The sequence below is a fragment of the Typopeltis vanoorti genome, chromosome 12, assembly GCF_054136105.1.
Source record: "Typopeltis vanoorti isolate ZY-2024b chromosome 12, IOZ_Tvanoo_1.0, whole genome shotgun sequence".
NCBI classification, from domain to species: domain Eukaryota; kingdom Metazoa; phylum Arthropoda; class Arachnida; order Uropygi; family Thelyphonidae; genus Typopeltis; species Typopeltis vanoorti.
The window spans coordinates 119,625,353-119,653,082 of record NC_143560.1 but is presented as its reverse complement, the minus strand read 5'-3'; the positions used below and the strand labels follow the sequence as shown (position 1 = coordinate 119,653,082).

At 36.7% G+C, this 27,730-nt stretch overlaps 1 protein-coding gene across 2 annotated transcripts in view; it reads left to right on the top strand.

Annotated features, from left to right (window-relative positions):
- The window catches only part of LOC150101178 (uncharacterized), a 322,911-nt gene that overhangs the window by 208,845 nt on the left and 86,336 nt on the right, over positions 1 to 27,730 (top strand). For both annotated transcript variants that reach the window (XM_090401128.1, XM_090401129.1), the window contains exon 12: positions 4,120 to 4,346. In XM_090401128.1, the coding sequence (XP_090257254.1) occupies positions 4,120 to 4,346 (227 nt within the window). The remainder of the gene's footprint in view (positions 1 to 4,119; positions 4,347 to 27,730) is intronic.

Below are 27,730 nucleotides of genomic sequence, written 5' to 3'. Positions count from 1 at the left end.
AGATTCTTTCCCAGAAACTAGAACCTTTTTTTAGCTTTCCATTTTTCCAAATTGCCATCACTGAAATCCAATGTCCCACTGCGATGCAGTGCAACCTTTTGAGAATCCTGATGGTGTGCATGCTCTGCTTCAGCAGAGTGACACAAACCCACATGATTGTTCCACCATCCCAAAACTATAGCATACCAGAATGTTATAACTTTTTATATGTGAGTCTCGCTATGAAAAGTTGAAACCTGTAGTATGTTAATATCATGGGTGGACTATGGGCTATATAATTCATAAATTCTGCCCTAGAGACCACACTTTTTAAGCAAACTTCAGGCCTCCAGTAAGCAGGGCGGTTCTCTCATATTGTCTTGTCTTACGCTTTTTCACGAACCATTGAGATTCTTTAGCTGTGGACCTCACAACCACGACTGTTGTGAGGTCCACAGCTAAAGCCCTTTATGATAATAAGGTGATTGACAGACATAGGGCCAATCACCTTATTCTCAAGGATAAGGTGATTGGCCCTATGTCTGTCAATGCATGTGTTTACGGGGCCAGTTTGCCTGTTCTGGGGGATGAAAAACCCAAGTTTCCAGGTGAAGAAAACCCTACCTCTGTATGAGACCGGCTAACTCAGCTTTAGTCAAAAGAGACCAGGTCAAACCCAGGTCTTTTCGACCAAAGAGCTTCGTCTATACCGACTGAGCTATGGAGCTCGGTTGGTATAGATGAAGCCCTTTGGTTGTCTCAAAATAGAAAAGTCCTCAACCCTCTTGGAAATAGTGAACTAAGACCAAAAACTTGATGAAAATTCGTGTTTTGGTTTGTTATTAATTTGTTCGCTACTGTATTATCTTAGTTTGTAATTTTAGAATGAATAGGATTTTAAAAATCCTATTAATTAAAAAAAGTTTTAATATTTATTTAATTTCAATATAATATGCATAATATTTTACCAAATGCTGTACTTCTCATCATGTGAATGTATAGTATAGTACAGTAGTAGTAGTATATAAAATTAGTTACGGTATACTGAGAAATCATATAAAATTTCCTCGCAAAGATTGGGAGTAGAGTGACTGATGCAGAAGACATAGTGGAGTTGTTTAATAAACACTTTATTCGGGTATTTCATCCTGGAGATGTAAGTTTTAATACTAGAGGGGATGGGGCAGGTTCGAGGTTTAGAAGTGCAGGAAGAGTGTGTTTTAAATACTGAATAGTCTAGATGTCAATGAAGCAATGGAACTGAATCTGATTTCATCACTGGTTTTGAGAGAATGCTCTAAAGAACTGACAGCTTCCTGACCTGACTTTTCAATGAGAATCTGACTATGGAAAAGTGCCTGGGGAGTAGGAGGAGGAGGGTAAGATAGGTAAGATTACATTCTGCTACCACCCTTATGCAATGGATGGTAGTAGAATGCAAGTGTCAAACTATAGACCAGTTTGTATTCATCAGTAGTTGAGATTTTGGAGAAATTAGTAAGGGATCATATACTAGGTGTGACTATTAAATAACAAGACTGGTTGCAAAAATGTGGTTTATTATTACGATTGTACAACTTAATTGTTATCCCCTTCAACATATTGCCCTCTATCTATACACTGTTGCATACGAATTTTCCATTGTTGGAAGCAGTGCTGCAAGTCATCAGGTGTTATCTGCTTCAGTAGCGCTGCCATTTTCTCCTTTACCTCATCCGCTGACTGAAAATGGGTACCCTTCAATGCGGATTTCCATGTGATGAAACGTGGATTTTCCAGTACGATCCAGAAACAAAGTGACAATCGATGCACGGGAAAACTCCCATGCCACTGAGAATGAAAAAAACTAGAATGAGGAAGGCAATGCTGATTTTTTTTTTTTTTTTTTTTTTTTTTTTTTTTTTTTTATATATATATATCAATGGCATGGTAATAGTTGAATGAGTACCAGAGGGTCAGATAGTTAACCAACATTATTACCTTGAGGTTTTGGCCAAGCTGAGAGAACAAGTGAGGAAGAAGAAGAGATCTGATCTGTGGAAGAACAATGCTTGGATTCTCCATCAGGACAACGCTCCGGTCCACAGTGCACTGTCTGTAAAGCAGTATCTGGCTGATAAGAAGATCCCAGTGTTGGACCATCCACTTTACTTGCCAGACTTAGCTCCATGCAACTTTTACATTTTTCCAAAGTTGAATCTGCATTGAAGGGCACCCATTTTCAGTCAGTGGATGAGGTAAAGGAGAAAATGGCAGCACTACTTAAGGCTTAATGACTTGCATCACTGCTTCCACCAATGGAAAATTTGTATGCAACAGTGTATAGATAGATGAGGGGAGTATGTTGAAGGGGATAACAATTAAGTTGTACAATTGTAAAAATATACCACATTTTTGCAACCAGTCTCATTATTTAATAGCCACACCTCGTACAGCATTAGGCAGATTAGGGTAATGTTATCTATGAGAATCAGCATGGATTTGTTAAAGGGTTCTCTTGTTTTAGTAATGTGATTGCCCTTTATAATAAAGTAACGTGCCAATCACCTTATCCTTGAGAATATTCAGTTATAGAATATAAACAACTGTATATTCAGTTGTTTGCAGTTGATGTGAAGTTCAGAAGGGTTATTTGTAATAGTGCAGATTTGAATAAGCTGGGAAGATGGGCAAATGAATGGAGGTATCAGTTTAATTCAGCTAAATGTAGTCTTGAAGTTTGGGATACATTGATGGGAGGCTGCATTCTGTTGGAAGAACTGCACTGGAGGAAGTGGAGAGGGCAAAGGATTTTGGAGTAATGTTTGATAGAAACCTGAAATTTAGGGAACATATTGTAAACGTGGTGAATGTAACCTAGAGGATTACTGCAATACCAAGAAGTATGCTGACCAGCAGTGATGAAGAGTTGTAATTCCATTGCATAAAGCCCTGATCAGACCACACCTAGATTTGGTCCCCAGGATTTGAAAGAGATAAATTAACCTTGGAAAGAGTACAGGGGCACTTAACAAAAGTGATATAAGAACTGTGCCATGTTAGTTATGCGGATAGACAGAGAATGTGGACTGCAAAGTTTGGTAGATAGAAGAAGAGGTTATATGATTAAGACATTTAAGTTATTGATAGGTAGTTACAGGGTTGACACTAGGGAGTTCTTTTGTATGGTAGAATAATGGGAAGGAGCAAGGAAAAGGGGCCATCCCTAGAAGGTTGCAAAGGGAAGTCTTGAGCAAGAAAGTAAGGAGTGGTTGCTTTGTATGGATGGTGATTGAATTGTGGAATGCATTGCCTGATAGGATGGTAAAAGCACGAACAGTGAATGATAATAGACCTTGTGTTTTCTATGGTGGGCCTCCCATAATGAATCTTTTCGACTCCATGAAGGTCCTGAATCATCATCATAATACTTTCTCTCTCCCTCCCCCGTTCTCACTCTCTCTTGTGCATGCATGTGTGTGTGCACGCACTATAACAAACTACTGAAAAGTCCCTAGTAGGCTATATCTCCAGTAGGTGGCTATGTTACAGTAAAATTTTATTAGTAGTTTGCATTCTAAAAATTAACTGAAAGAAGTGAATATATAAAACATTTTGTAAAAATATTTAAATCCCTTTTATTTCCTTACCTCCAGTAAAAGGTTTGGAATTTTAATGTTAATTCCAATTTGTTACCTGGGTTGTTGGAGTCAAATCTCTAGCTGGTATGTAGTTCATGATTTTCATTGTTTGGTGTGTCTTCAGATGACTTCAAAAGTTTCCATGTTAGGTCTCTAGAGCAGGGTTTTTGAAATGAGTAATATTCACCCTAATCATAGTGCTATGTTGTTCTATAGGTTTCTGCAATAACAATTTGTACTCAAGTAGGAAAATTTTATTGATTAAATGTGAATTTTTTTTTTCATGGTTTGAACAAAAAAAAATTTGCATTTAACATCAATATGAATGTGTATTTTGTTTTCCTGATAAAGTAATTTCACTTGTTTTTATATAATTTCGTAGTTGGAGAATTAAGTAGTAGTGGAGAGGAAGAGATTATTTAGCAAAGTAGGGTAGTGTGCCCTCCCACAATGAGTCCTTGGACTCCCTGGAGGTGGCACATAATAATAATTGAAAATAAGTATTGAATTGTTCTTCTAGGATCCTATTCGTAAGCCAATGATCATGACAACGGACAAATCACTAAAAAGAGATGCATGTGAAGTCTTTAAACTTATACAGATTTATATGTTAGATCGTAAAACAAAAGCTGGGCAGACTTATGAAGGTGTAGCACTTGATATTGCTACTAGAGGGTGGAGTAAGCCTGCACTTCGAGATGAGCTCTATGTTCAGATTTGTCGGCAGACTACCGATAATCCAAGGAAGTAAGTGAAATGTTAACCAGTTAGTATTTAAAATTTTTATTTTTAATGTCATTTTTAATTTAGAAATAAAATGACAAATTTATTATCATCGCTGTTCTTCTGAAGTCTCAATGCATATTGTTTCCTGTCTGTCATGCTTCTTCTACAATGTATACATCTGTCTACGTCAGGGATCAGGATCCTTTATTGATAAAGAACCATGACATATTAAAATAAAATAATAGTCTCAGAACTGTAAATTCAAGTGCCTTGTATAATGTTTGCAAGTATCTGTATTAATGCAGCTTTCAGTTTGAGTCTCTCTTAGTCATCTTATTGAAATATGGAGATTATATAGACCAAACTATCTGTGTACTGCCTGTATATTTACAAGTATCTAATCAAGTTTATAGTGTTTGCAAGTATCTTTATTAATGTGGCTTTGAATTTGAATTTCATTTGCCTATCTTATTGAAATGTGTTCATTTGGAGATTGTCATCATCATCATCATCAAATTTCTGCCATGTACCCTCAAGAGGGTGTACAGGATATGATAGTACTACATGAAAAAAATTACATCATTACTAACTTCCTATCTACAATTTTCCTCCAAATCAGTCTGTTACTTGTCAAGACTCCAACATTATCAGATCTTACATTTCTATCGTCTAAGGAACTTTGTACCGTGTCAATCCACGTATATCTTGGTCTTCCTCTGGGTCGTTTTGCTGCCAGCCTGGCAGAGAACACTTGTTTTGCTAATCTTTCTTCACCTATTTTGTTTAAGTGACCATACCACCTGAGATTAGCTCTGCTAATGCATTCCTGGATGCTGACAATGTCAAGTTCCTTCCTAATATCCTCGTTTTTAATATGATATGGCCATTGATGCCATCTGTTCATGCCTCTAATCTTTCTCAGGACTCTCATCTGCAGTCTCTAGTCTTTGATCAAGTGTTTTACTTCTGACCCAGTTCTCAGATCCATAAGTTAAAATTGGTTTAAACACTGTCTTGTATACAGCTAATTTAGTGTTTCAACTAATTTCTCTCTCATTCCATATGAATTTATTCAATTGACTTCCCACCATACCAGCTTTGCTGATTCTGTTGTCTATTTCTATATTGAATTTACCATCATCATTAAAAATCATGCCTAAGTAGCTGAAATATTTTACTGGTTCCATAGGTTCTCCATTCACAACACAGTTGACATTTTCAATGATTCTGCCTATTTTCATTGTCTTTGTCTTTTTATTGCTGACCTTCATATCATATCTATTACAGCAGTTATTCAATTTAGTCAGAGAATCTTGCAGACTTGTAGCAGATTTAATTAGAAGTATAACATCATCCACATAAAGCAAAGAGCTGACATTAACATCTCCAATTTTAATATCATGTTTAATACCACTTTCCTTCATAATATGATCCATGTAGATAATGAATAACAGAGGGGATAATGTACATCCTTGTCTGACACCAGATTTAACATTAAACCATCTTCCTGTACTTCCTTCAATTCTAACTGCTGACTTACAACTCAAATAAAGACGAAGTATTGCTTGATATAATGCCCCATTGACACCGTATAACTGTAGCGTATTGAATAGCTTCTCTCTTGGCACCTTGTCATATGCCTTTTTCAAATCGACAAAAAAACTTAAATACAGCTCTTTCTTCACCCAGCTTTTCTTCCACAATTCTTCTCAATCGTTTCTCAAGTATACTTGAGAAACGATTGGCAAGATAGATCTTGCCAGGAACACTTAATAGGGAAATACCTCTGTAATTCTCACATTCAGTTTTATTTCCCTTTTTATATATGGGTACTATTAGAGCTCTACTCCAATCATCGGGAATTTGTCCCTCTGTCCAGGCTTTCTGAACTATGCTTTTTCAGCCACTGTAAGATTTAAACCACCATACTTAAGCATTTCTGGTCGAATATCATCTACTCCTGCTGCCTTTCCACATTTCAACCTTTTTAAGCTTTTTCTTTTTAAGCGACGCTCCAGCCGGCATGAAATTTTGTTGTACCATCATTTTTTATTTTGGTTTAACCAATAAGAATACAATTTGTTCGACTAAATCCCAAATTGCCAGCCCATCCTCTTCATTCAGTATCCAGGTAGATAACCAACAGGGTGCACCACGAGAAGGTGAGGATTGGACATTAGGTCAGAAGCCCTGGTCGGTTCTCCGCATTCCTTTAAAGGCTATGTGGAGGTCTCCTCTCAGTTATACAGCTTTAACCCTTAAGCACCCCTGTAATAATATCTTAATTTTGTAATTTTGACTTTATTTGATATTATTTTTTGTAATTTTATTATTATTTAACTTCTGACTGTGCCTTTGTAGTTGTTGTGAGCCAGTTCAATCACTCTTAATCCTTTCAGCCCACAATTTAATCTCCCCCCGCCTCTCTCAAGGTTGTAGATATGCTACTTTCATGTGTACGGAGTTTAGATTCAAGAAGTGCTTCGAGCTGAACCAATTCCTTTATCTAACTTGCTGACTTTCTTTTGCTTTGATCTTTTATAAAAATTTATTTGTTTTATCAACTGTGCCATTAAAGATCGCGCAAAGGAATTGTTTGTCTTTTCCATACATGCAAGAGAAATATTCAGCTGAACACGGAAATATCGTTTAAACCTATTCTAATTCAAGTAACGTTTTAAAACTTAATATCAGTCAGTCATGGCTAATCTAATTTCAGGACATACAGGTTCTATATTTTTGTGAGAAGTGCGTTGGTAAGGCAAAATCAGGCAAGTTATTAACAAACAAAACAGTTTATTCATTCTAAGTGAAGGTAATTACAAAGATTAATACTACACATATCTAAATATCTGGCCCTAATTCACTCAACTAAGTAACAATGAAAGACAGTGTAAATCATGTGTCTGGTTCTCCACTCAATTAAATTAGCATTCTCGCTTAAACTTTATGACAAAGGAAATATACATGTTTGCATAGAAATCAGACACATGGATAGATTTATTCACACTCTAACTTAATTTAAGTCAGGCTATAAACAACTAGGCATAACTACAACTTTACATTCAATCTTCTTATCATCACACAGCATAGGCTAAATTCCTCAAAACTCTGCAAACAAACATAGATAAGTCTTTCTTCATTTTTAATATCATTATATATATGCATTATGAAGTTTTTTTTACTTAAAAAAAAAAAGGGTGTCTTCTCATGCTCTGAGCTGCCAGTCCCTCTCCCTTCTTTATATTATAAAAATCTACTCATAAGTTCAGAATATTTCCCTTTTTCTTTATTAATTTAAAACCAGATGATAAAATTTGTGATCATAATAGAGATGATCAAGAACTCTTACATCTATGCTAGTTAACTTTTTTCCCATTATTGTAATAATCCGCTAGCTTTCCTTACATGTTGCAAAAAATTTGGCTTTCCTTGAAGCCTAGTATCTTTACAGAATATTGTGATAAAATTAACCATCAATCAAATTCCTGATATTGTATTCTCATGTCATGTAGAGGATATTGTGATGTACAATATAAAAAGTTTACATCATTACTAAATTTTGACAATTTTTCTCTAAATTAATTTGTTAACTGTCAGGACTCCAACAGCGTCAAAAACTTTTATTTTGGTCTTCTTCTGGGTCTTTGTCCTGACATCCTGGCATAAGACGCTTCTTTTGCTAACCTTTTCTCTCGCATTTTGTTTAAGTGACCATACCATCTAAGATCAGCTCTGGTCACACATTCATGAATGCTAACAATGTCAGTTCTTATTCTTTTTATTATTAGTAGTAAATCCTCCATGGAGTTGCAGACTCACTGTGGGAGGTTCATTCATCTGAAACATATTTATCATGCTGAATCTTGAAATCCTTAACACTCCCTGCATTAACAACATAATCCAGTAATGCATTCCTTTCACTCACAATTCTCTGTGTCAAATATCTACTCCTCACACCTCCTCTCACCTTGTACTCTTTTTAAAATGGATTAATCCGATGAAATCCCCTCACTAACATAAACATCTCTGTCATATCACCTCTTTCCCTCCTTTTTACCTAACTCTGCACTCCATATTTCCTCAGCCTCTCTCCATAGCATTCCAGACTCCTGATATTGTCTTAGTCACTCATCTCTGATCCTCTCTAGTGTTTTCAGATCACATTGAAAACTAGGTAACCAAATCTGAGCACAGTAGTCCAAGTGTGGTCTGACCAGTGCTTTATACAGTGGCACAACCGCCTCCTTATCCCTATGTACTGTAACATAGTGGCACTATGATGTGTAGTCTTTGCAACACTTGTAATATGTCCTCTAAACATCAGTCAGCTGTCAACTATCACTCCCAAATCTCGAATCTCATCCACTTCAATATAGTATACAGCCTTATATTTCTGCACTCCAAAATGCAACACCTTGCACATATTAATATTAAAACTACAACTCTACTTCTTTGTCCAAGTCAGAAATCTATTCAAATCTTCCTGGAGGGAATTAACATCAGCAGTGCTACTTATAATTCTCTCCAACTTTGCATCATCAGCAAATAGCTGAATATTCCCAGTCACTGCATGTGAAATATCATTTACAAACAAGTTAAACAGCAAGGACCAAGAACTGAACCCTGGGGCACACCACCTTTTTTGAGACACTGCTCTATTATACACCACTTGCTGGTGTATTTCAGACCACTCTGATTTATCTAACCCATACCATTCCCATCCTCTGCAGCTTGTGTATCAACTTATTATGAAGTTATCTATCAAACACTTTTGCAAAAGAATATCACTGTATATGAATCTCCCTTATCCAACACATCCATTATGTTGTTATCATGTGCCATCCAATCATTTTTGACTCTTGGTGATCTTGTGAACAAAGGTTCTCCATCCTACCCAGCTTCTTGTCCTTTCTTTCAGCAATTGTTCCAAAAAAAAAAAAAAATTACCAAATTTTGTAAGTTCTTCTATATTGTCCATCCAACTGTTTAGAAGTCTTCCTCTTCTTCTCATTTCCTCAATCTTTCCTAACATAACTAGCTTTTTAGCAATCATCACTTCCAAGGAGGTGATGATCTTTCACTTCCACTTCTCCTAATACTTGCTTTCCTTTTACATATATAGGCATAGCATCATTTACACCATTATTATTATTAGGTGCACCTCCAAGTCTGTAGACTCATTGCAGGAAGTCCACTAACATTCAAAAAGCCAAACACTAACCTTCATTGGCACAATATGTCATATACTGAATTTGTTGGTATGTGAAGTAGCCAGAATAAATGACAAAGTCAAATAGGTTGACAATATCCACTGGAAAATTCACTCAAGCAAGTTGAGTGTTTCATCTAAAGCACAGGTTCTCAAAGTGGGCAGTACCCCCCCCCCTCTCCCCAGTGGGCGCTGAAGCCTTCTGGGGGGGGGGCTATAGTGAGATCAGAAGCATTTGGGGGCGTTCAGGCGGTCTAGGGGTTGGTGGCTCTTTATAGAAGAAATTAATAATATATATTTAAAAATTAATTATTTTCATGATTTTGCGATTAGATAATCATTTAAAATTTAAATATTGCATTTTAATTCATCTTATGCCTGTCTTACACGATCAATTTTCTATTTCAATTATTTAATCATTCGAAAATTTATCATGTCAGATAGAAATAGATGTCAATTTTCTATGTCAATGAGAAAATAGAGCATGTATACAGGGTGTTCGGGATAAATTTGACAGTTTCGTAAGGAAAAAGAAAATCTTCTTTGTATCTATTAAATTTAATGAATTGACAAAAAAAACATTACAGGCAGAGTTAATTACAATACTATCAACAAGATTTACTCAAAATAACCACCATTAGCATCGATCACAGCTTCAATTCTGCTTCGGAACCTCGAACAAGCTGATGCTACAGTCTCCCTGGGAAGGGCCGCAAAAACTGTTTTAATTTTATCCATTAACTGGGCTTTTGTATTACTGGAAGTGCGATTGGTGTCTTTTTCAACTGCGCCCCATACAAAATAATCCATGGGGTTAAGGTCTGGGGAGTTTGGAGGCCAAACATTTGGACTGGTGAAGTCGTAGAAATTTTCAGACAACCATTTTTGACTTTTCCCAGAGGTGTGGCAAGGGGCCGAATCCTGCTGCCATACATACGGCCTACCATTGGCTACCCTTGTTATCCAGGGCTTGACTACAGTTAGCAACTCCACGAACAAAGCCCGAATTCCAATGCCAGGGTTCTTCAACACCTGTTCCTGCAGATTTGCGAGGAATTCTGCTGTACGAACGCAATCAGATCGTCTGCTAGGGATCTTTCTTCTTGCTACATCCTCGTAGTCACCATTGCAAGTCTCTAGTTCATGCCTGATTGTTTTTACTGTATTCAGGGAGCATTGGGCAGCAGTCGTAATATCCTTATTTTGATGGCGGGCACGAATCATCATGATACAAGTTATTCTCTTCCATGATTCAGGTGGGTTCCAGCTATCCATCCTTTCTGACATCTTGTATATGAATGAAGAAGGGTCCAAACTTTTAAATGAAGAGAAGTGTGTGTTAATACATGTAACTTACGGAAAAATATAATTAATTATAAATATGTCAAATTTATCCCGAACACCCTGTATATATGCGGATAATATTTTAAAATAAGTGAAGGGGAACATCTCATGTGTGAGTGAGAACTGGAGGGAGAGACTGCAAGATGTTAGCAGATGATAACATAACACGCAAAAACATTGGCATTATCCTCATTTAGCTTTCATTAGTTTAAAACATTATGAATACCGAAACAACGCCAGTTGCAAAGGTTTCACTATCTCCAATATGGATCAATATCTAAAACGAACAACTTTGTATTATCGCGTCACTTTGACAAGTGGTAATAATTTGGCAATGAGCCAGCGATTTTAATACATTCAATTACCTCTGGAGATAAAATATCACTACATATATTAACAAGTTATCAACCGCGAAGAGGTTACCTGTCAGTGATGCAATGCGCACCGGATCTACTCTCATTTCTGTATGTTAAACAAAGATCACGAAGATTCAGACATGAAATATACTCTTGCTCCACGCAGTTGCCATATTAAGAGCGTTTCTACTTCAACGCTCGTATTGTGCAAACACGGCCGTTCATTATGAAGGCACGTGCGGCACTGTATTCAGCGAGAGAGTCGCATTCATTTTTGCATGTTGTCAAGGTGTTCTTATGAGTAAATTTACAAATGGCTTCGCGTGAGCGTTTATCTTGATATCTGTAGCTATTCGCAACTCTCTTTTTTTATCCTCGTGGAGATGCAAAATATTCCGCAGTTTTTGAACTGACTTGGCGTAGAATAAGTGTCAAAGAAAGAAGCATTAATGAAAATAGAGGATTTAATTTAATATTATATTAAATATTATTATTTTAGTATCTATTTATTATTTATTTTGTCCTTTGGTGATCCTAACGAAAGACAAAACCTCGAAAGAGTTTACATTAAGTGTCAGAATCGAACATTTTAACGTTACTAAGAAATGTTTTTACTTCTGAGAGTTCACTTCCAATCTCAATGCTTCGCGAAGAAACAAAGTAACGTACGGAGTTCTCAATGTACTGTAAGCCTTCATGTAAGAAAATAAAATGGATCCAAACCATAATCTAGTATTTAGGATATTCAATTCTTTCTGAACTACAGCCCTAAGAAGGAAAGAGTTCCGGGATCTGAGAATAACTTGGTTTGTGTTTAAATTAGGGTGTCAACGAACATCATTTCAAAGTACTTAAGAATGCTGTCGGTATTTTCAAACTTTTTGGCTAGGAGTTATTTAGAATTATGTTCGAAAACTCTGCAGAAAATAAATAAAGAAAGAAAGAAAGGGAAAAAACTTTGCGTTCGTGGTATTCGCTAAGAATGGTAGAAACATGGAGCTTCGTAAAACGAAGACTGCGTAACAGAGTGAAAACGTGAAACAGCGGTAATGCTAGGTTATCCAAACAACACACATGTGAAAAAGAAATGAGAGAAAGAGAGATAGAGGGAGAGAGATGGTAAAAAAGAAGTTATCAAGCCATTTGCGGGAAGGAAGAAGAGGTATGTTGTACGGATAAATTAAGAGAGTTCATTTCTAGCACCGTAACAATCACCTCGATCTAGTCAACGTACGAGGGCTCTCTTGTACACTGACTGGATCTTTTTATTGATTTCATATATTTTTCGTACTTTTATTTATTTTTTAGTCTAGAAACCCTGCTTTAAAAAACAAATGGAACTTTTTCAATCCACTTCAGATCTCCAACATGCGGGATTATTACAGAAACATTTTATTTTCACTTTTTTTATTATTTTCTCTATATCCTTATTTTAGTTATTATTATTATGACCATTAACAGAACTGTTTTCATCGAAATGTTGTAAAGCTTTGATAGTTGTAATAGTTGACCGACATATAACTAGTTGTATGTCGGTCAACTATTACATAGGTAATTCACTCAATTCAGCATGTTTTGACAGGAATATGGGTGCTTGCAGTGGCTTGTTCAAAGCATGAGTATGATGGTATCGCAAACAAGTCAATGCATGCAAGTCGATTTGGGCTAGATTTCAAATCTATAAATACCAATGGTTTAGGAATAAATTTCATTATTTTTTCTATGCTTTGCCAACAATCATCAGTCAAAAGTGTGATAGATAAGTGGAGTCATACAAAGTGTAAATTAAATCTTTTATTTTGCGAATATTTTTGCAAATTTTATTACTTCATTATGTCTGAATATAAGAAGAAATGTCGACAGTACAGTATTGAGTATTTGAAATATGGTTTTATTCCATCTCAAATATTTGAAATATGGTTTTATTCAAACTGTTATAATGGGGGGGCGTTACAAAATTTGTCTTGCAAAGTGGGCGGCCCGAAAAAGTTTGGTAACCTATGATCTAAAGTAACATTTTTGGTTAATTCACATACCAAAATAAACTTTGCCAACAAATTCAGGGCACATTGATGGGAGGTTCTCTTTCTCCTATACTAGCTAACTACTTCATGAAAAGATTGGATCAGTGTATACTGAATAGCATTGTTCCTTAGTTCTCCTTATAGTATAGATATGTTGATGATGTTTTGCACTTTGGCATGGATCCTTTATGAACCTACAAGATGAACACCTTTCACCATCATATCCACTTCACCTTAAGTTAGAAGAGAACAGTCAGATTGCCTTTATAAATCTCTTATTACTTATTCAACTGGATGGTATCCTTCACTTCTCAGTATTCAGAAAGAAAACACATACTGGACTTTACATTCATCCTATTTTACACCACTATAATTGTGAAAAAATCTGGCACCATTAAGACTTTAGTACATTGAGCACACATTTGCTCTTCCAAGAAATAAATCACATCAAGCCCATCTTCCTTATTAATCACTTAACCAAATCATACGAGGGTTGTAAATAAAGTATTGGCAACACTGTCAAGAGAAGTAGTCGGTAACTGAAATTGTACTCTTGACACAGAGAGAGAGAGAGAGAGGCTTGCTGTATGCACTGTAAATGCACACAAGGCGACAAAGCCCATTCTAACAAGTGCTCTTTTGTGGAGAAGTTGTTAAAGTCAATGTCTTAGTCTCCATTGCTCTAAGGTATGTTCACAAGATTAGAACAACGATCCTGGATCGAGGTCCAGGATGCATGAGGTAAAACTGCATTCAACTGTTATCGTGGCCCTAGGGAAACTTGTGGCAATAGTACCTTGCTGCACCAGACTATCGCAAGATGAGTCGATGCATTTCATGCAGGGGGGAGATCACCCAGATGATAATCACCAAGTAGTATGACTCACCATTTAAGATGAACATGTCGAACTTGTTCACGGACTCCTCGCAGTTGACTGGCAGTGGACTATATGGCAGTTGGCCTGGGAAACTGAGATAAACCACCAAAGTGTTTTGCACATATCAAGAGGCTCGGTACATGCAAAATTTCAGCTTGTTGATTCCACATCACTTGATAGTTGCCAAAATAGCACAAATACACGGTTACCAGCTTCCATCTGGAACTATATGAAAACGAAGGGTGATGCATTTCTGAATTGTATCATAGCCATTGATGAAACTTGACTAAGGGCTTATGAGCCTGAACTGAAGAGACAATTCAATGAATGGCACCATCTGGATCACCCTGTCTGAAAAAAACTTTGCCAGGAATCCAGCAAAGTTAAAGTCATGCTGATAGTTGTTTACAATGTTCAAGGTGTCATTATTCATTATGCTGTGCCTCAAGGGCAAACTATTAATGCACAGTACTGACGAAGATTTCTGGCTTTAAGGAGAAAGCAGCCTTATTTTTTTCACGAGTTCTCCACCATGTTTGTTGCATGACAAAGCATGATGTCGTGATGATAGAGATGTTGGACAGATAGCAATGGGAAGCATTGGAACATCTTCCATATTCACACCAGATATGAGTCCTTTCAACTTGTTCCCCAAAATGGAAGAACCCATCAGAGGTCTGCGGTTTTGGGATGTGTTAAAGGTTCTTCAAGCAATAGTTCACACTGTCACTGATATCAACAGGCAACACTCTGATGATAGTATCCAGTGACTCCCACAGATTTGGAAACAGTTGCAGAACATGACAGGAGATTACATTGAAGAAATGTAATTGTATAGACTTGATAAATAAACTATTTTACATTTTATGCACATTGCCACTACTTTATTTGCAACAACCCTCGTATGTCAACAAAATTTTTCTTGTCGTCTGTCATGTCACCATTCCCTATATTAAAGGTGTCTCAGAAGGTTTAGCCAAACTATTTAGATCTGTTGACCTACAAGTGTCCTTCTGTTCTATCAACAAGATATCTACTTTTCTAAACTCGGCAAAAGATAAGCTTTCGCCTTTATCCCACCTTGGAGTGGATTATTGTATTTTGGCCAAACAGCTAGATTTGCAGCTGTGCATCGCAATTAACATTGTTAAGTTCCATGATCCAGAGTATTCAGGATTTGTGGAGCATGCTATCACCACCAGACACAGTTCTTTGGAAGAAAATTAAGGTTCTTCATAAATGTAATAATCTCTTGTAACATTTATGTAAAGAGAGTTATTAGACTTGCTACATCAACCAAATATAAATAGAAATGGAGACTTAATTTATCCCTCTTATGGGAAATAGTTCTTATTAGCAAATTTCAGAATTAACTTAAATTTGATTATTTTTTTTGTTTTATTTTAAATGTTAAAGTTATTATTAGAACCTTAATATAAGAGACAGGAGCCTCACCACATAACCTTCTGTAGTAAACCATGAAACAGAGAACTGTGTCATATTTAAGCAATAGAGGCAATATTGGACTCTCTGCAACTTTTGTTTCTTGGAAACATTATAGGGAAGAAGAGCAAGAAACTCGGGAACGTAAGATAGATATTATGAAAATAGCATATGACGAAGGTACCGTAAACCCTCCAGGGAAGGTATCTCCTGATCCTTTATGTCTGAAAACCAAGAATCTTCTCTTAAGGCTTGCAATTTGGAATGTAAGGACCTTGTATGAAGCTAGGACGTTAGATAACCTTATACAAGAACTTGAAGCAATGAAAATTGGCATTGCTGGTATCAGTGAAGTCAAATGGACTAATAGTGGAAAAATAAACAAAGAGCCATTCAATTATATACTCATGTGGAGACAGTCATAGGAATGGAATAACATTTGTACTAAAAAATAAGAGTGTGCAATCGTTACTTGGATTTTGGCCTATAACTGAAAGGATAATTGCATTAAAAATTGCAGCTCAACCTTTTAATAGTTTTATTGTCCAAATATATGCATCTACTTCTGATTACCCAGACGCTAAATCAGATGACATAACTATCGTTATGGGAGATCTAAATGCTAAAGTAGGCTCAGAAAAGCTCTCCTCCTGCATGTGAAACCAGAGCCTGGAACATAGAAATCCAAGAAGAGAAAGATTAATACAGTTCTGTGAAGAAAACAATCTGGTAATAGCAAATACTTTATTTAGCCACCCTCCTAGAAGACTTTACACATGGAAAAGTCCTGGAGATAGCTGTAGGAACCAGATTGACTATATAATGATTAAAAAAAGATTCTGGAATAACATTTTACAAGCCAAAACATACCCAGGGGCTGATATTGGATCAGCCCACAACCCTGTGGTCATTAAAGCAGCAATAAAATTAAAGAAAACATTGAAACCTCTAAACTTAGAAAAATATGATCTTGGCTCCCTTAAAAATCAAGAAATACAACATAAATTTTTAAAGGAACTGGCACAGTCCACTGCTGTTAATGTTCCTGATCCCACCAAGTATCTTTACCCTAAAGATGCGATTGAAGATAGATGGTTAAAGAGGGCATAAAAAAGGCAGTAAAACAAACAATTCCCAAATTTGAGAAGAAAATGAGTAAACCCTGGATGAATGACAAGATACTGAAAATGATGGAGGAAAGAAAGAAACAAAAATAGTCCTGAATACAAGAACTTAAAAAAGGAAATCAGAAAATAATGTAGGATTGCAAAAGAACTTTGGCTCAACAACAAATGCAAGAAACTTCTGGACAAAAAGCACAAAACCAGAGAACATGAAAAAGTTAGGGAGCTAATCTTGGAAAAGGGTAGTGTCTCACTGCATTGAAGATGCCACTGGAAACATCCTAATGGAGAAAGACAAAATAAGGGATAGATGGGTAGAGTATTCAAAGGAACTCTACAATCATGATAGAATAGTTAAGCCAATGCAAGAAGATTTGGAGGGGCCTACTATTCTTACCTGGGAAGTAACAAATGCCATTAGGAAACTGAAACCAGGAAAAGCTCCAGGAATGGATGGAATTATTGCAGAATATCTAAAGGCTTTAGATGATAAGAGAAGACACTGACATTTGTGACATATGTAACAAAATACACGCAACTGGACATCTACCAAAAGATTTTAAGCACTCAACATTCCTACCAATACCTAAAAAATCGAAGACAATCAAATGTGAAGAGTACAGAACAATCAGTCAGATAGCAAAAGTTATGTTATGTATCATCCTAGAAAGAAATAAACATAAAATCAAAATGGAAATTAATGAAACACAATCTGGTTTCCAGGAAAATAAAGGAACTAGAGGACTCTTCAACATTAGAACTATTATAGAAAGATATCTGGAGAAGCAGAAAGAAGTCTACTTATGTTTTATTGACTACACAAAGGCCTTTGACAATATACAACATGAACAACTAATCAAATGCATCAGAAATTTAGGAGTAGATGGTAAAGATACCAGATTGCTGATAAATCTATATTGGGAGCAAACTGCCTCAATAAAAATATCAGGAGAAATCTTGGAGGAATTCCCAGTAAAGAAGGGTATCAGACAAAGCTGTGTTCTTTCTCCTATATTGTTTAACCTCTATACTGAAAATATCTTCCAGCAATTAGAAGAATTTAAAGGAATCAGCATAGGAGGCAGGAATATAAACAACTTAAGATATGCCGATGATACAGTACTGCTAGCTGAAAGTAAAAAAAGGTCTTCTTCAAAACTTACTAGAATGAATGCTGAAGCTAAGTGAAAAATATTCACTTAATTTCAACTTCAAAAAAACCAAAACCATGCTGGTAACGAGAAAAAGGGAAAATACCCAATATAAATATTAAAATCAGAGGAAATACTTTAGGTCAAGTAGAAAATTATATATATTTGGGTCAACTAATTACAGAGAACAGAAAGTGTGATAAGGAAATATTAAGAAGAATAGAAATTACTAGATCAACCTTCATTAGCATGAAAAACATTCTGACCTCAAGGGAAATTCACACAAAAACAAGAATTAGGCTGTCCAAATGCTATGTATGGTCAACACTGCTATATGGAGCAGAAACCTGGACAATATCAAAATACTGTGAAAATAAACTAAAAAGCCTTTGAGATGTGGATCCTCAGAAGAATTCTTAGAGTCCCATGGACTTCCAAAAAAACTAATTTAGAAATATTAGAGATGATTGAAAAAGATAGGAATCTGTTGAAAACCATTAAGAAAAGGAAAACCACCTACCTTCGTCACATGCTAAGGCATGAATTCCTACAAAAAACACTGCTAGAAGGAATGATACAAGGAAAAAGAAGAAGAAGAGGAAAACAAAGAACAGATTGGATGGGAAATATTAAGGAGTGGACCTTTTTGTCCTATGAAGAATGCAAAAGAGAAGCACAAAACCGTACATGGTGGAAGCTCATGTTAGTCAACCTCCTGAAACAAGATGACATCTGACAAGGCAAGGCAATATAATTGGACCATGATGTGCTTCATTTACATGCAGTCTGCATAAAATTTTATACTAATAAAAATAAATACACAACGTTAAATCCATTTTATGTTATTTATTTATTATCATGTCTTACGTTCCTATACATCAAGATATTAATGCTTGGAGACCCTTGTATAGGAACATAAGACATGATAATAAATAAATAACTTAAAATGGATTTAACTTGTGTATTTATTTTTATTAGTATAAAATTTTCTCCCTAGTATAAAGGACATCTTCAGTATGACTTTCAAATTAAACAAGAGCAGAAACAGGTATGTTCAACAATGATACATGCAGACTGCACATACATGATGAAGCACATCGTGGTTCAATTATATTAAGGTTCTAATAATAACTTTATCATTTAAAACAATAATAATAATAATAATTAAATTTAAGTTAATGTAAAGTTAAATGACATCTTTGTCATTTGACTAGGCTCAGAAGACAGCCTCCATATGTTTATGGAATTCCTCAACAGTTTAAACTGGATTTTTTTTAGTTACATTAGAAGTAAAAAAGACAGATCATTCCCTTACCTTCTTAGATGTTCTCATTTTAGTAGAAAATCCTGACCATCATTCATTTAAAGTCTACATATTCTGTATATATATATATGTCTCAATTCTGTATATGTCTGTATAAATATGTAGATATCTACATGTGCATAACACAGGTAGACAGACATATACAGAATCGAGTTTTTTTTCTGAAAACAATTCATCGAACGAGTTTATCGCAAGGCAATTAATTGAATGGCAAATCGAAAAATCACAATTCATCAAAACCTAAATCATTGAATGAACAGTTCACCAAAAAAAAAAGAATTATAAGACGTGAAATAAGTAGATTTATCAAAAAGAACTGCAGTTTTTAATGGATTAGTTTGTGATGTAATCGAAGCTTAGAATGATATTCCCTTTATATATTCTTTTACATACGTATATACTACATATCTTATATATTCTTACACATATAAGATATGTATGTAAAAGTTTCATGTATTTAATGTGTATTTTACACAATCTGGAAAAGATTATGTAAAAAATCTTAATTATTATTCCCCCTTATCCTCATCCGACTGGTTGGTGGGATAGCATTGCTATTTTAATAGGGAATAATTAGAGAACAAGATAGTTTCCAATTGTCTTCCATATCCGGTAAGTGTTTCAGATCCATAATATGTGTGTTCATGGAGGCCAGTTTGCAGGATGAAACTCCATAGTTTCCTGGAGTCAAAACCCTGTCATCTCCTATGAGACCAGATAACTCGCCTTCAGTTGAAGAAGACTGATAAAAATTCTTTGCATTTTTCATGAGATTCGAACTTAGGTTTTTCTAACTAAAAGGCTTCATTTATACTGACTGAACTACAGAGGATTTATTATTAGTAGTAATAGTAGTATGTGACGCACGTGCACACACACACACACACACACACACACACACACCAGTTATATGGGATGAATTTTACTCTGATTTGGTATTTGAACCTATTACAAAAAATTTTCAAACCATTCCAGTTTTCAGTTAAATTATATTCGGGGCTACAAAGGGACAACATGTAGTGAAGATCTGTATTAAACTTTGTCAGTTTTGATTTCAATCTAATCGTTGTTTTGAAAAAATTAGGTGGAACGAATTTTTTTGTCTAGAGATAAATCACTATCTACACAATGAATTAGTAGGTACACTTATAAGAATAATGTAAAAAAAAAAAAAAATGACAAAATAATTATGACATCTCAATAACCACCTACATATGTTGTCTACATCTTGGGTGAACGTTAGGTATTCTTACCAAACACTTGAAAACAATTAATCTCTTGATTAATTGTATTTTTGATCAGTTGCATTTGCGACGAATTGTCGTGTGATGAACTTTCATTTGACGAATTGTTTATTCAATGAATTGTTGTTCAATTAATTGTTTATTCGATGAATTGCTATTCAGTAAACTGTCTTTCAATTACCAGTGTTTGAGGAATTTTCATGAAACCCATCACCCCACTGCCCGGTGCAAAAAATGAGGCATTACCAAAACTCTGAGAGATAGGACCATTATAATATCCAGTGATTGTAACAAAAAAGAAAGAAAAAGAAGTAGAATATCTTAAAGACATTCTTCTAAAAAAATGGATACAATCTCAAAACTATCGGTAGCATCTTAAATGGATCATCACATATTCCAGAGCATATACAACAAGGTAATTGCAAAGGTTCTGTTTCTTTACCTTACATTAAAAATGAAGAGATCATCATCGTATGTTCACTGGACATCCACAGATGCCGTATGATCACTCCAATGCTCGGTGATGCCACACCAGCCCTCGCCATGTAGTCCTGTTGTATGCTTTTCTGGAGGCTTCAACTTTCTGAAGATCAGTCACTCCACACACACCATCCATCCATCTCATTGATGGTCTGCCCCTTCCTGTTTTTCCAGGAACTTTACCTTCTATTATTGTTCTGAGAAGTTCTCCTTCCATCCTTTCAATGTGTACAAAATATTTTTATTATTATTATTATTATTCATGAATGACTCCGAAGACTCATTGCGGGAGGACACCTATTGTACAACTCTCTGTCTCCACCACTACACCGAACCTCTACTACCAATCATCTACATCAGTGCCATCTACTGCTCACCACCACCACAGCTAGTATTTTTTTGTCTGTAAATTGTGTGTGTTCTGAAGGGCTGATTTGTCTGTATGCAGGATAAAAAACCCGAGTTTCCGGAAGAAAAAACCCTGCTGCCCTGCCACTGTATGAGATCGACTAACTCACTTTCGATTGAAAAAGTACATATAAAGATTCCTCCCGTCATGACGAGACTCAAGCTTAGGCCTTTTCAAATTGAAGGTCGTAACATACTGTCATTCTTCCAATTGTGCTACAGAGATGTTTATTTTAACTTTCTTCTGTCAATATCCTTGAGGAACCTTAAAGTTCTACTGATATTTTCTGACAACCATTCATTTGTTCGCCTTTCAGTGTATGATATCCTCAATGGCACATCTCAAAAGCAGCTATACTTTTCTTATCTGACTTCTTTAGGTTCCAAGCCTCACATCTATAAGTCGCTGTTGGAAAAACAACAGCATCCATAATCCTCAACTTTGTTCCCATGGAAATAGATCCATCCTTCCAGATCTGGTTTTAGCCATTCCTAATCTTCTTCTGACATCTTCTGAACAGCGATTTTTCACATTTATAATGGATCCCAGGTACTCAAACTTGCTGACTTCCTCAATTCTTTCTCAATTAAGGTACACTTTTTTCTCAAGAGCTTCCCTGTATGTATTTCCTTTGAGAACCATAATCTTTTTCTTGCTAGGAGTGAGTTCAAGTCCTCTGTGATTATTGATCTTGTTAACTTTATCAAGAATTTGTCCTAGTTTTTTATCATTACAGAGGAGTACTGTATCATCAGCATACCTCAGATTACTGATCAATCTACCACCTATCCTAATTCCTGTCTTGAGCTTATTCAGTGCTTCACACATGATGTCCTCCACATATATACTAAACAAGCGTGGAGAAAGTAAACATCCTTGCCTAACTCCTTTTCCCACCTGAACCAATCAGTCAATCCAACACCTTTTCTTACCGTGGCTTCTTGCTCCCCGTACAAGTTGGCTATCCAACCTGATAGTCTGTTGAGGAAAACCCATTCTTTTCATTACTTCCCACAGTTTCACATGCTCAACACAGTCAAAAGCTTTAGCGTAGTCTAAGAAACACATTACCAGAGGGAGTCTGAATTCTTTATATTTTTCTATGATCTGTCTAAGGCAAAGGATCTGATCTCTGGTGCCCTTACCTTTCCTAAAACCTGCTTGTTCCTCAGGCATCTCTGTCTCAACTTTGGCCTCAATCCTATTTAGCATGATCTTCAATGAAATTTTGCTTGCATGAGATATCAAACTAATAGTTCAATAATTCTTGCACGCCTTCATATCTTCCTTCTTGTGTAGATATGAAAACTGACTTCTTCCAGTCTCTAGGCCATGATCCTGTCTCCCATATCTTTGTAATTAATCGTGAAACACTCTTATCCCTCCCTATCCCCTGTGGACTTGATTAATTCTGGGATTCCATTTGCACCTGGGGCCTTAATGCTGTTAACCTGCTTACTGCTCTTTCAACTTCATTCCAAAGTGGATGAGGTTCCAAATCCTGGAGCCCTCTCACCAGGAAAATTCTGATTTTCCTGGTGAGAGGGAAATGGATGGCTCCTCTGAATTTTCTTTATCCACTCTATTGTACAGTTCCTCACAGTATTCTTTCCATCTGTTTTTGATTTCAAATTCTTCTGTTAGTAATGCGCCATTCCTGTCTTTGATGACATTCAATTTGGGCTTAAACTTGTGCTTTAGATCACGAACTAAATAAAACATTCTTTTATAATTGTACCTCCTCATCTGGAACTCTTATCTCTTCACATTTATTAGTGTAGAACTTTTCCTTGTCTTGCTTGATGACTTCTCTATGTAATCTCTTATATTCTTCAGTCACTGTGTATCTCTGTTTTTCCAACCACCTTCGTTTGATTAGTTCCCATGTTGAATCTGATATCCATGGGTCTCTTGGTCTTCTTATTTGGCCGAGATTCTTCTTGGCTGTATCCTGTATTATCACCTTGACTCCTTCCCAAAGCATTTCTGGTGAGTTCTCCTCATTGGGCTTCAAAAAATCATCCAGCCAAGTCGATGTTTCTTCTGTGAATCTACTAGGAATTACTCTAACATCCAATCTAGTAGGATGTGTCAGATCTGGAAGTTTTCGGAGTTAGTCTTACCTTGGCTCTTACTAGCTGATAGTCTGTACCACAATCTGATCCAGGACAAGTATGCACATCAGAGATGCTTGTCTTCCGCTGCTGGAGAGCTGGGATGTAATCAGTCTGGTGCCTTGACCGATCATTGTTAGATATCCGAGTATAGGTCTGTCGTGGGTGTTTCTGGAAGCATGTATTGGGTGTAACTAATCTGTTAGCATGGACAAATTCCAACAGTCTTTCACCACGAGTGTTATGTTCACCCAGAACAAACATGCCACACTCTGGCATAACTCTCATACGCTTTCCCACTTTTGCATTTAAGTCCACAAAGATGTAAAGTATGTCTCTCCTTGGTAGGCTCTCCAAAACAGGCTGTAAGTTTTCATAGAATTCCTCACTCTTTTCTTCTTCAGGCCTATCTGTGTGGGATGCATAAACTACCACAATTGATACATTAATTGGCTGAGTCTTAGGTCTAACAGAAAGTATCCTATCATTAACAGGGTTATAACCAAGAAGGCTTCTTTCCTGAAGCCTTCTTGGTTATAACCCTGTCCATGATACTTTGAATCACCTGAGTAAACAACTAGCTTACCATCCTGTCTTTTGAAGTGACCTTCTCCATTCCATCTGATCTCTGTAATTCCCAGGATGCAATTCCCAGCAATATCACTGACTTTTGTTGGAGACTGTAACATGCTTCTCGAATAGGACCCTCTGCCTAAGCCTTGAACGTGGTTCTGATTATTCTGTGGGACAACCGATGCATCATGAGATGTATTATAAGGCCCAACCAATATTAGCATTTTGGAGTGAAGTCACTGCCCTAGCACTGAAGGAAGTGCTAGGGTTGCAGAGGCCCTTTCCACATAAGATGAGATGAAATAGCAAAATAGGAAAGATTCACCACTAGCCCTCAAATACCCTAATAGCATGGGGGGGGGGGGGGGGGGAGCAAGAAGAGAAGAGAAGAGAGAAGGAAAGAAAAAAGGGGAGGGACCAGTCTACAGTAATTGCAAAGGTTCTGTTTCTTTACCTTATATTAAAAATGAACAGATAAAATAGCAAAAGCTTTGAAACAACACAACTTAAAAGTTGCCTTTTGACCACTGCAAAAAATATCCATGATGATCCAAGATCACCAAAACAACCTCACCCACCTATAAACAACTAGCAGTGCACAAAATCTTCTGTACTTGTGGCATTCACTACACTGGACAGATAGACAAATGTTACCAGAAAAACAAGCACATACATTGGTACTGGGAACTCTAAACTGCTATACATCGAATTTAGTTTAAATCTGAATTATCTAGATAGATTTAAAGAAGTAAGCAAAATGATATGATGTCCTATTCAGTGTAATAAAAAACCAAGGTCTCATCTTAAATCAGCTATGGCCAGCATATATAAAAGATCATATATACTATGAGAGAAGTTATACAGCACATTGTAACAATAAGCTATGTGTCTGACATCTTGCTACAATTTTCAACATCTAGTTCGTTTAATTTAAATAATAGCAGTTGTTAATTCAGAAATCTCTCTGTAAATATTTTTTTTCTGTTTGTTTGTTTGTTTTAATTGGAGGAAGTATACAAAAATGCTGTTTGAAACTAGTAATTAAATAATAATAACTCATTAAACATTGATAGTGTAGTTTGCACATCCTATCTTGTTGAAGGCATATAATAAAATTAGTTTAATCCTTTATTCAAGTGTGAGCAAACAAAGTTTGTGCCTGAAAGTATCTTCAGGACTGGGGTAAGGTGGTACAACACCAGGACAACTCGTTGCAAAGGTGGAGCAAGTTACCAACACTCTTATCTCAGTATCTCCTATAATGCAAAACACATCTCCTTGCAGATATGTCTAATGTTATGCATTAAGAGAAGGGCCACTACCCAGACTAGTTTCGACCTTTATTGAGGTCTCTTCAGTGGGAGCCAGGCCCAAGTGGAGATACCAGGTAGAAGCATTAGCAGGTCATCTCTACCTATAGGAGTTGCCAAATGGTGTGCCACCCTTTTTTAATAAATTACTCTGGATTTAGAGAAAGATGTTGAAAATTTGTTTTTCACTTGGTTGGAGTATAATAAAATTAGTTTAATCCTTTATTCAAGTGTGAGCAAACAAAGTTTGCACCTGAAAGTATCTTCAGGACTGGGGTAAGGTGGTGTTGTACCACCTTGCATGACAGTCCGATAACTGCGGCGGAAATAAAGGCAATGTGCAAAACAGTGAAGACAAAAAAAGACCCCAGGGCTAGACGGACTGGGGATAGAATTCTATTGATCCGTCTGGGATTTTGCACTGCAAGCATTAGTAAACATCTTCAACGAATTCCTCACTTCGGGAAACATCCCCGAGGAATTCGTTAAGAGCTATACAATCTTTATCCCCAAGAAAGACCGAGATCGGACTTTGTCAAATAACTGGCGTCCGATCTACTTAACCAATTTAGACTACAAGCTTTTTGCAAAAATTATCTGCACGTGCATTAAGGGCGGAATAGAAAATATAATAACAAGCTGACAGGCTACGGAATCCCAGGTAGATCTATGGAATTTAATCTCTTCTTGTTAAGAGACCTAATCAGACTGGCCAAGGAAAAAAAATACCCCCTGGCACTTCTCTCCACCGACCTGGAAAAAGCGTTTGACAGAGTCAACCACATGTACTTGCAGGACACCCTCAAAAAAATAGGTGTGGGCCCGAGACTTCGGCGTACAATTAAAAATATGTACGCGGAGGCCTCGACACAACTGTCTATTAATGGGTTTCTGACAGAACCGATCCGCATAAAGAGAGGGGTTAGGCAAGGCTGCCCGCTAAGCCCCCTCCTCTTTTCTCTAGCATTAGAACCCCTCATCAACAGAATTGAGAACACCCCCGCAATTAACGGTATTCCACTGCCCCAAGTCTCCAGACAATGCAAAATAGTGGCATATGCAGACGATGTAGTGGCCACACTCAGAGATTCTGAGTACATCTGCATCTATCTTGACATACTGCAAAACTTCAGCATGGTCAGTGGTCTCCGAGTTAACGCACAAAAAACTAAAATCAAAAGTTTTGGAAATTTCCATAACACTGGACTTCCCTACGGTTTAACGCTGCATACGCAGCCCCTAACAATACTAGGCATTCCATTTTCTGAGAGCCTAGCATTACCAACTCAAAAATTACAGGAAAAAAGCATGGAAAGGATAAAGCTGCTTAAACCAACCTTTTTCTCCTTTTATGGCAGAGCCACAGTAATAAGAACAATCAGTACCCCAATGTTGATGCATACAGTCAACATCACAGGCATCACACTGCTACAAGAAAATGAATTATCAAAAAAAACTCATAGACTTCTTCTGGAATGAGAAAAAACACGAGGTAAAAAAAAAGAATACCTACAACTAAAACATGAAGGGGGGGGGTACGCTTTGCCCGATCTCAAAAACTTGCTCCATGCAAACACATTCAAAACCGTACGGAAGGCCTTAAACTCAAACCACACTTCAGGCCTCCTCATTAGATATTTTATAGGATTTTTCCTCCCCCTCTTTGGGATCACGGACTATGCTGGACCGCGTGCAAGGGTTGTGCCCAAGTGGTACCGCACTAGTGAAATCGCTCACAACACTCAGAGACAAGGAATAGAAATCCTCGCACACAAACCCAAAGCAGTATACTGGGATTTCTTCCAACTCTCCAGGCATGATACACCAAATCTCAGGGCCAACAATGAAATTCTTTTTAGAAACATTAAAAATAGCTGGGGACAGCCTTTTCATCGGGATCTCGCCTGGCGAATAGCCTACGGGTGGCTCCCGGTGAAAGAGGTTAAATCCAGATATGTACCCAGTCTGTGCGACCCCTTCTGTGATGTCTGCCGAGGCGTGGAAACAGTGGAGCATTTTTTTTTATTTTGGTCCACCAGCCCAACGCATCTGGCAAAGACTGAGCGCAGCATTGGGAATCCCGATGCTGTCACTAGAAGAGGTCGTACGTCTACAATTCCCTCCACCTGTCAACAAGACCCAAAAGTTCGCTATCTTCTTAACGTCTTAAAGTATCACATCTGGAAGGTATGGAAAAAATCCCAGGTACAGGACGCAAATTTAATGTACGCAAGAATAAGGAAAGGTTTTTTTTTCTATCTACCTAAATTTCTTGCGCAAGAGAGACATTTACTAGGAGACTTTAAATTTGTGAACAAATACTGCAAACCACCGAAAATATGCTTTCTCATACAGGGACGCATCAAGCCCTGTATATATCTTTAGAATCTACAAAACCCCACCTAACTCTCCCTAGGAA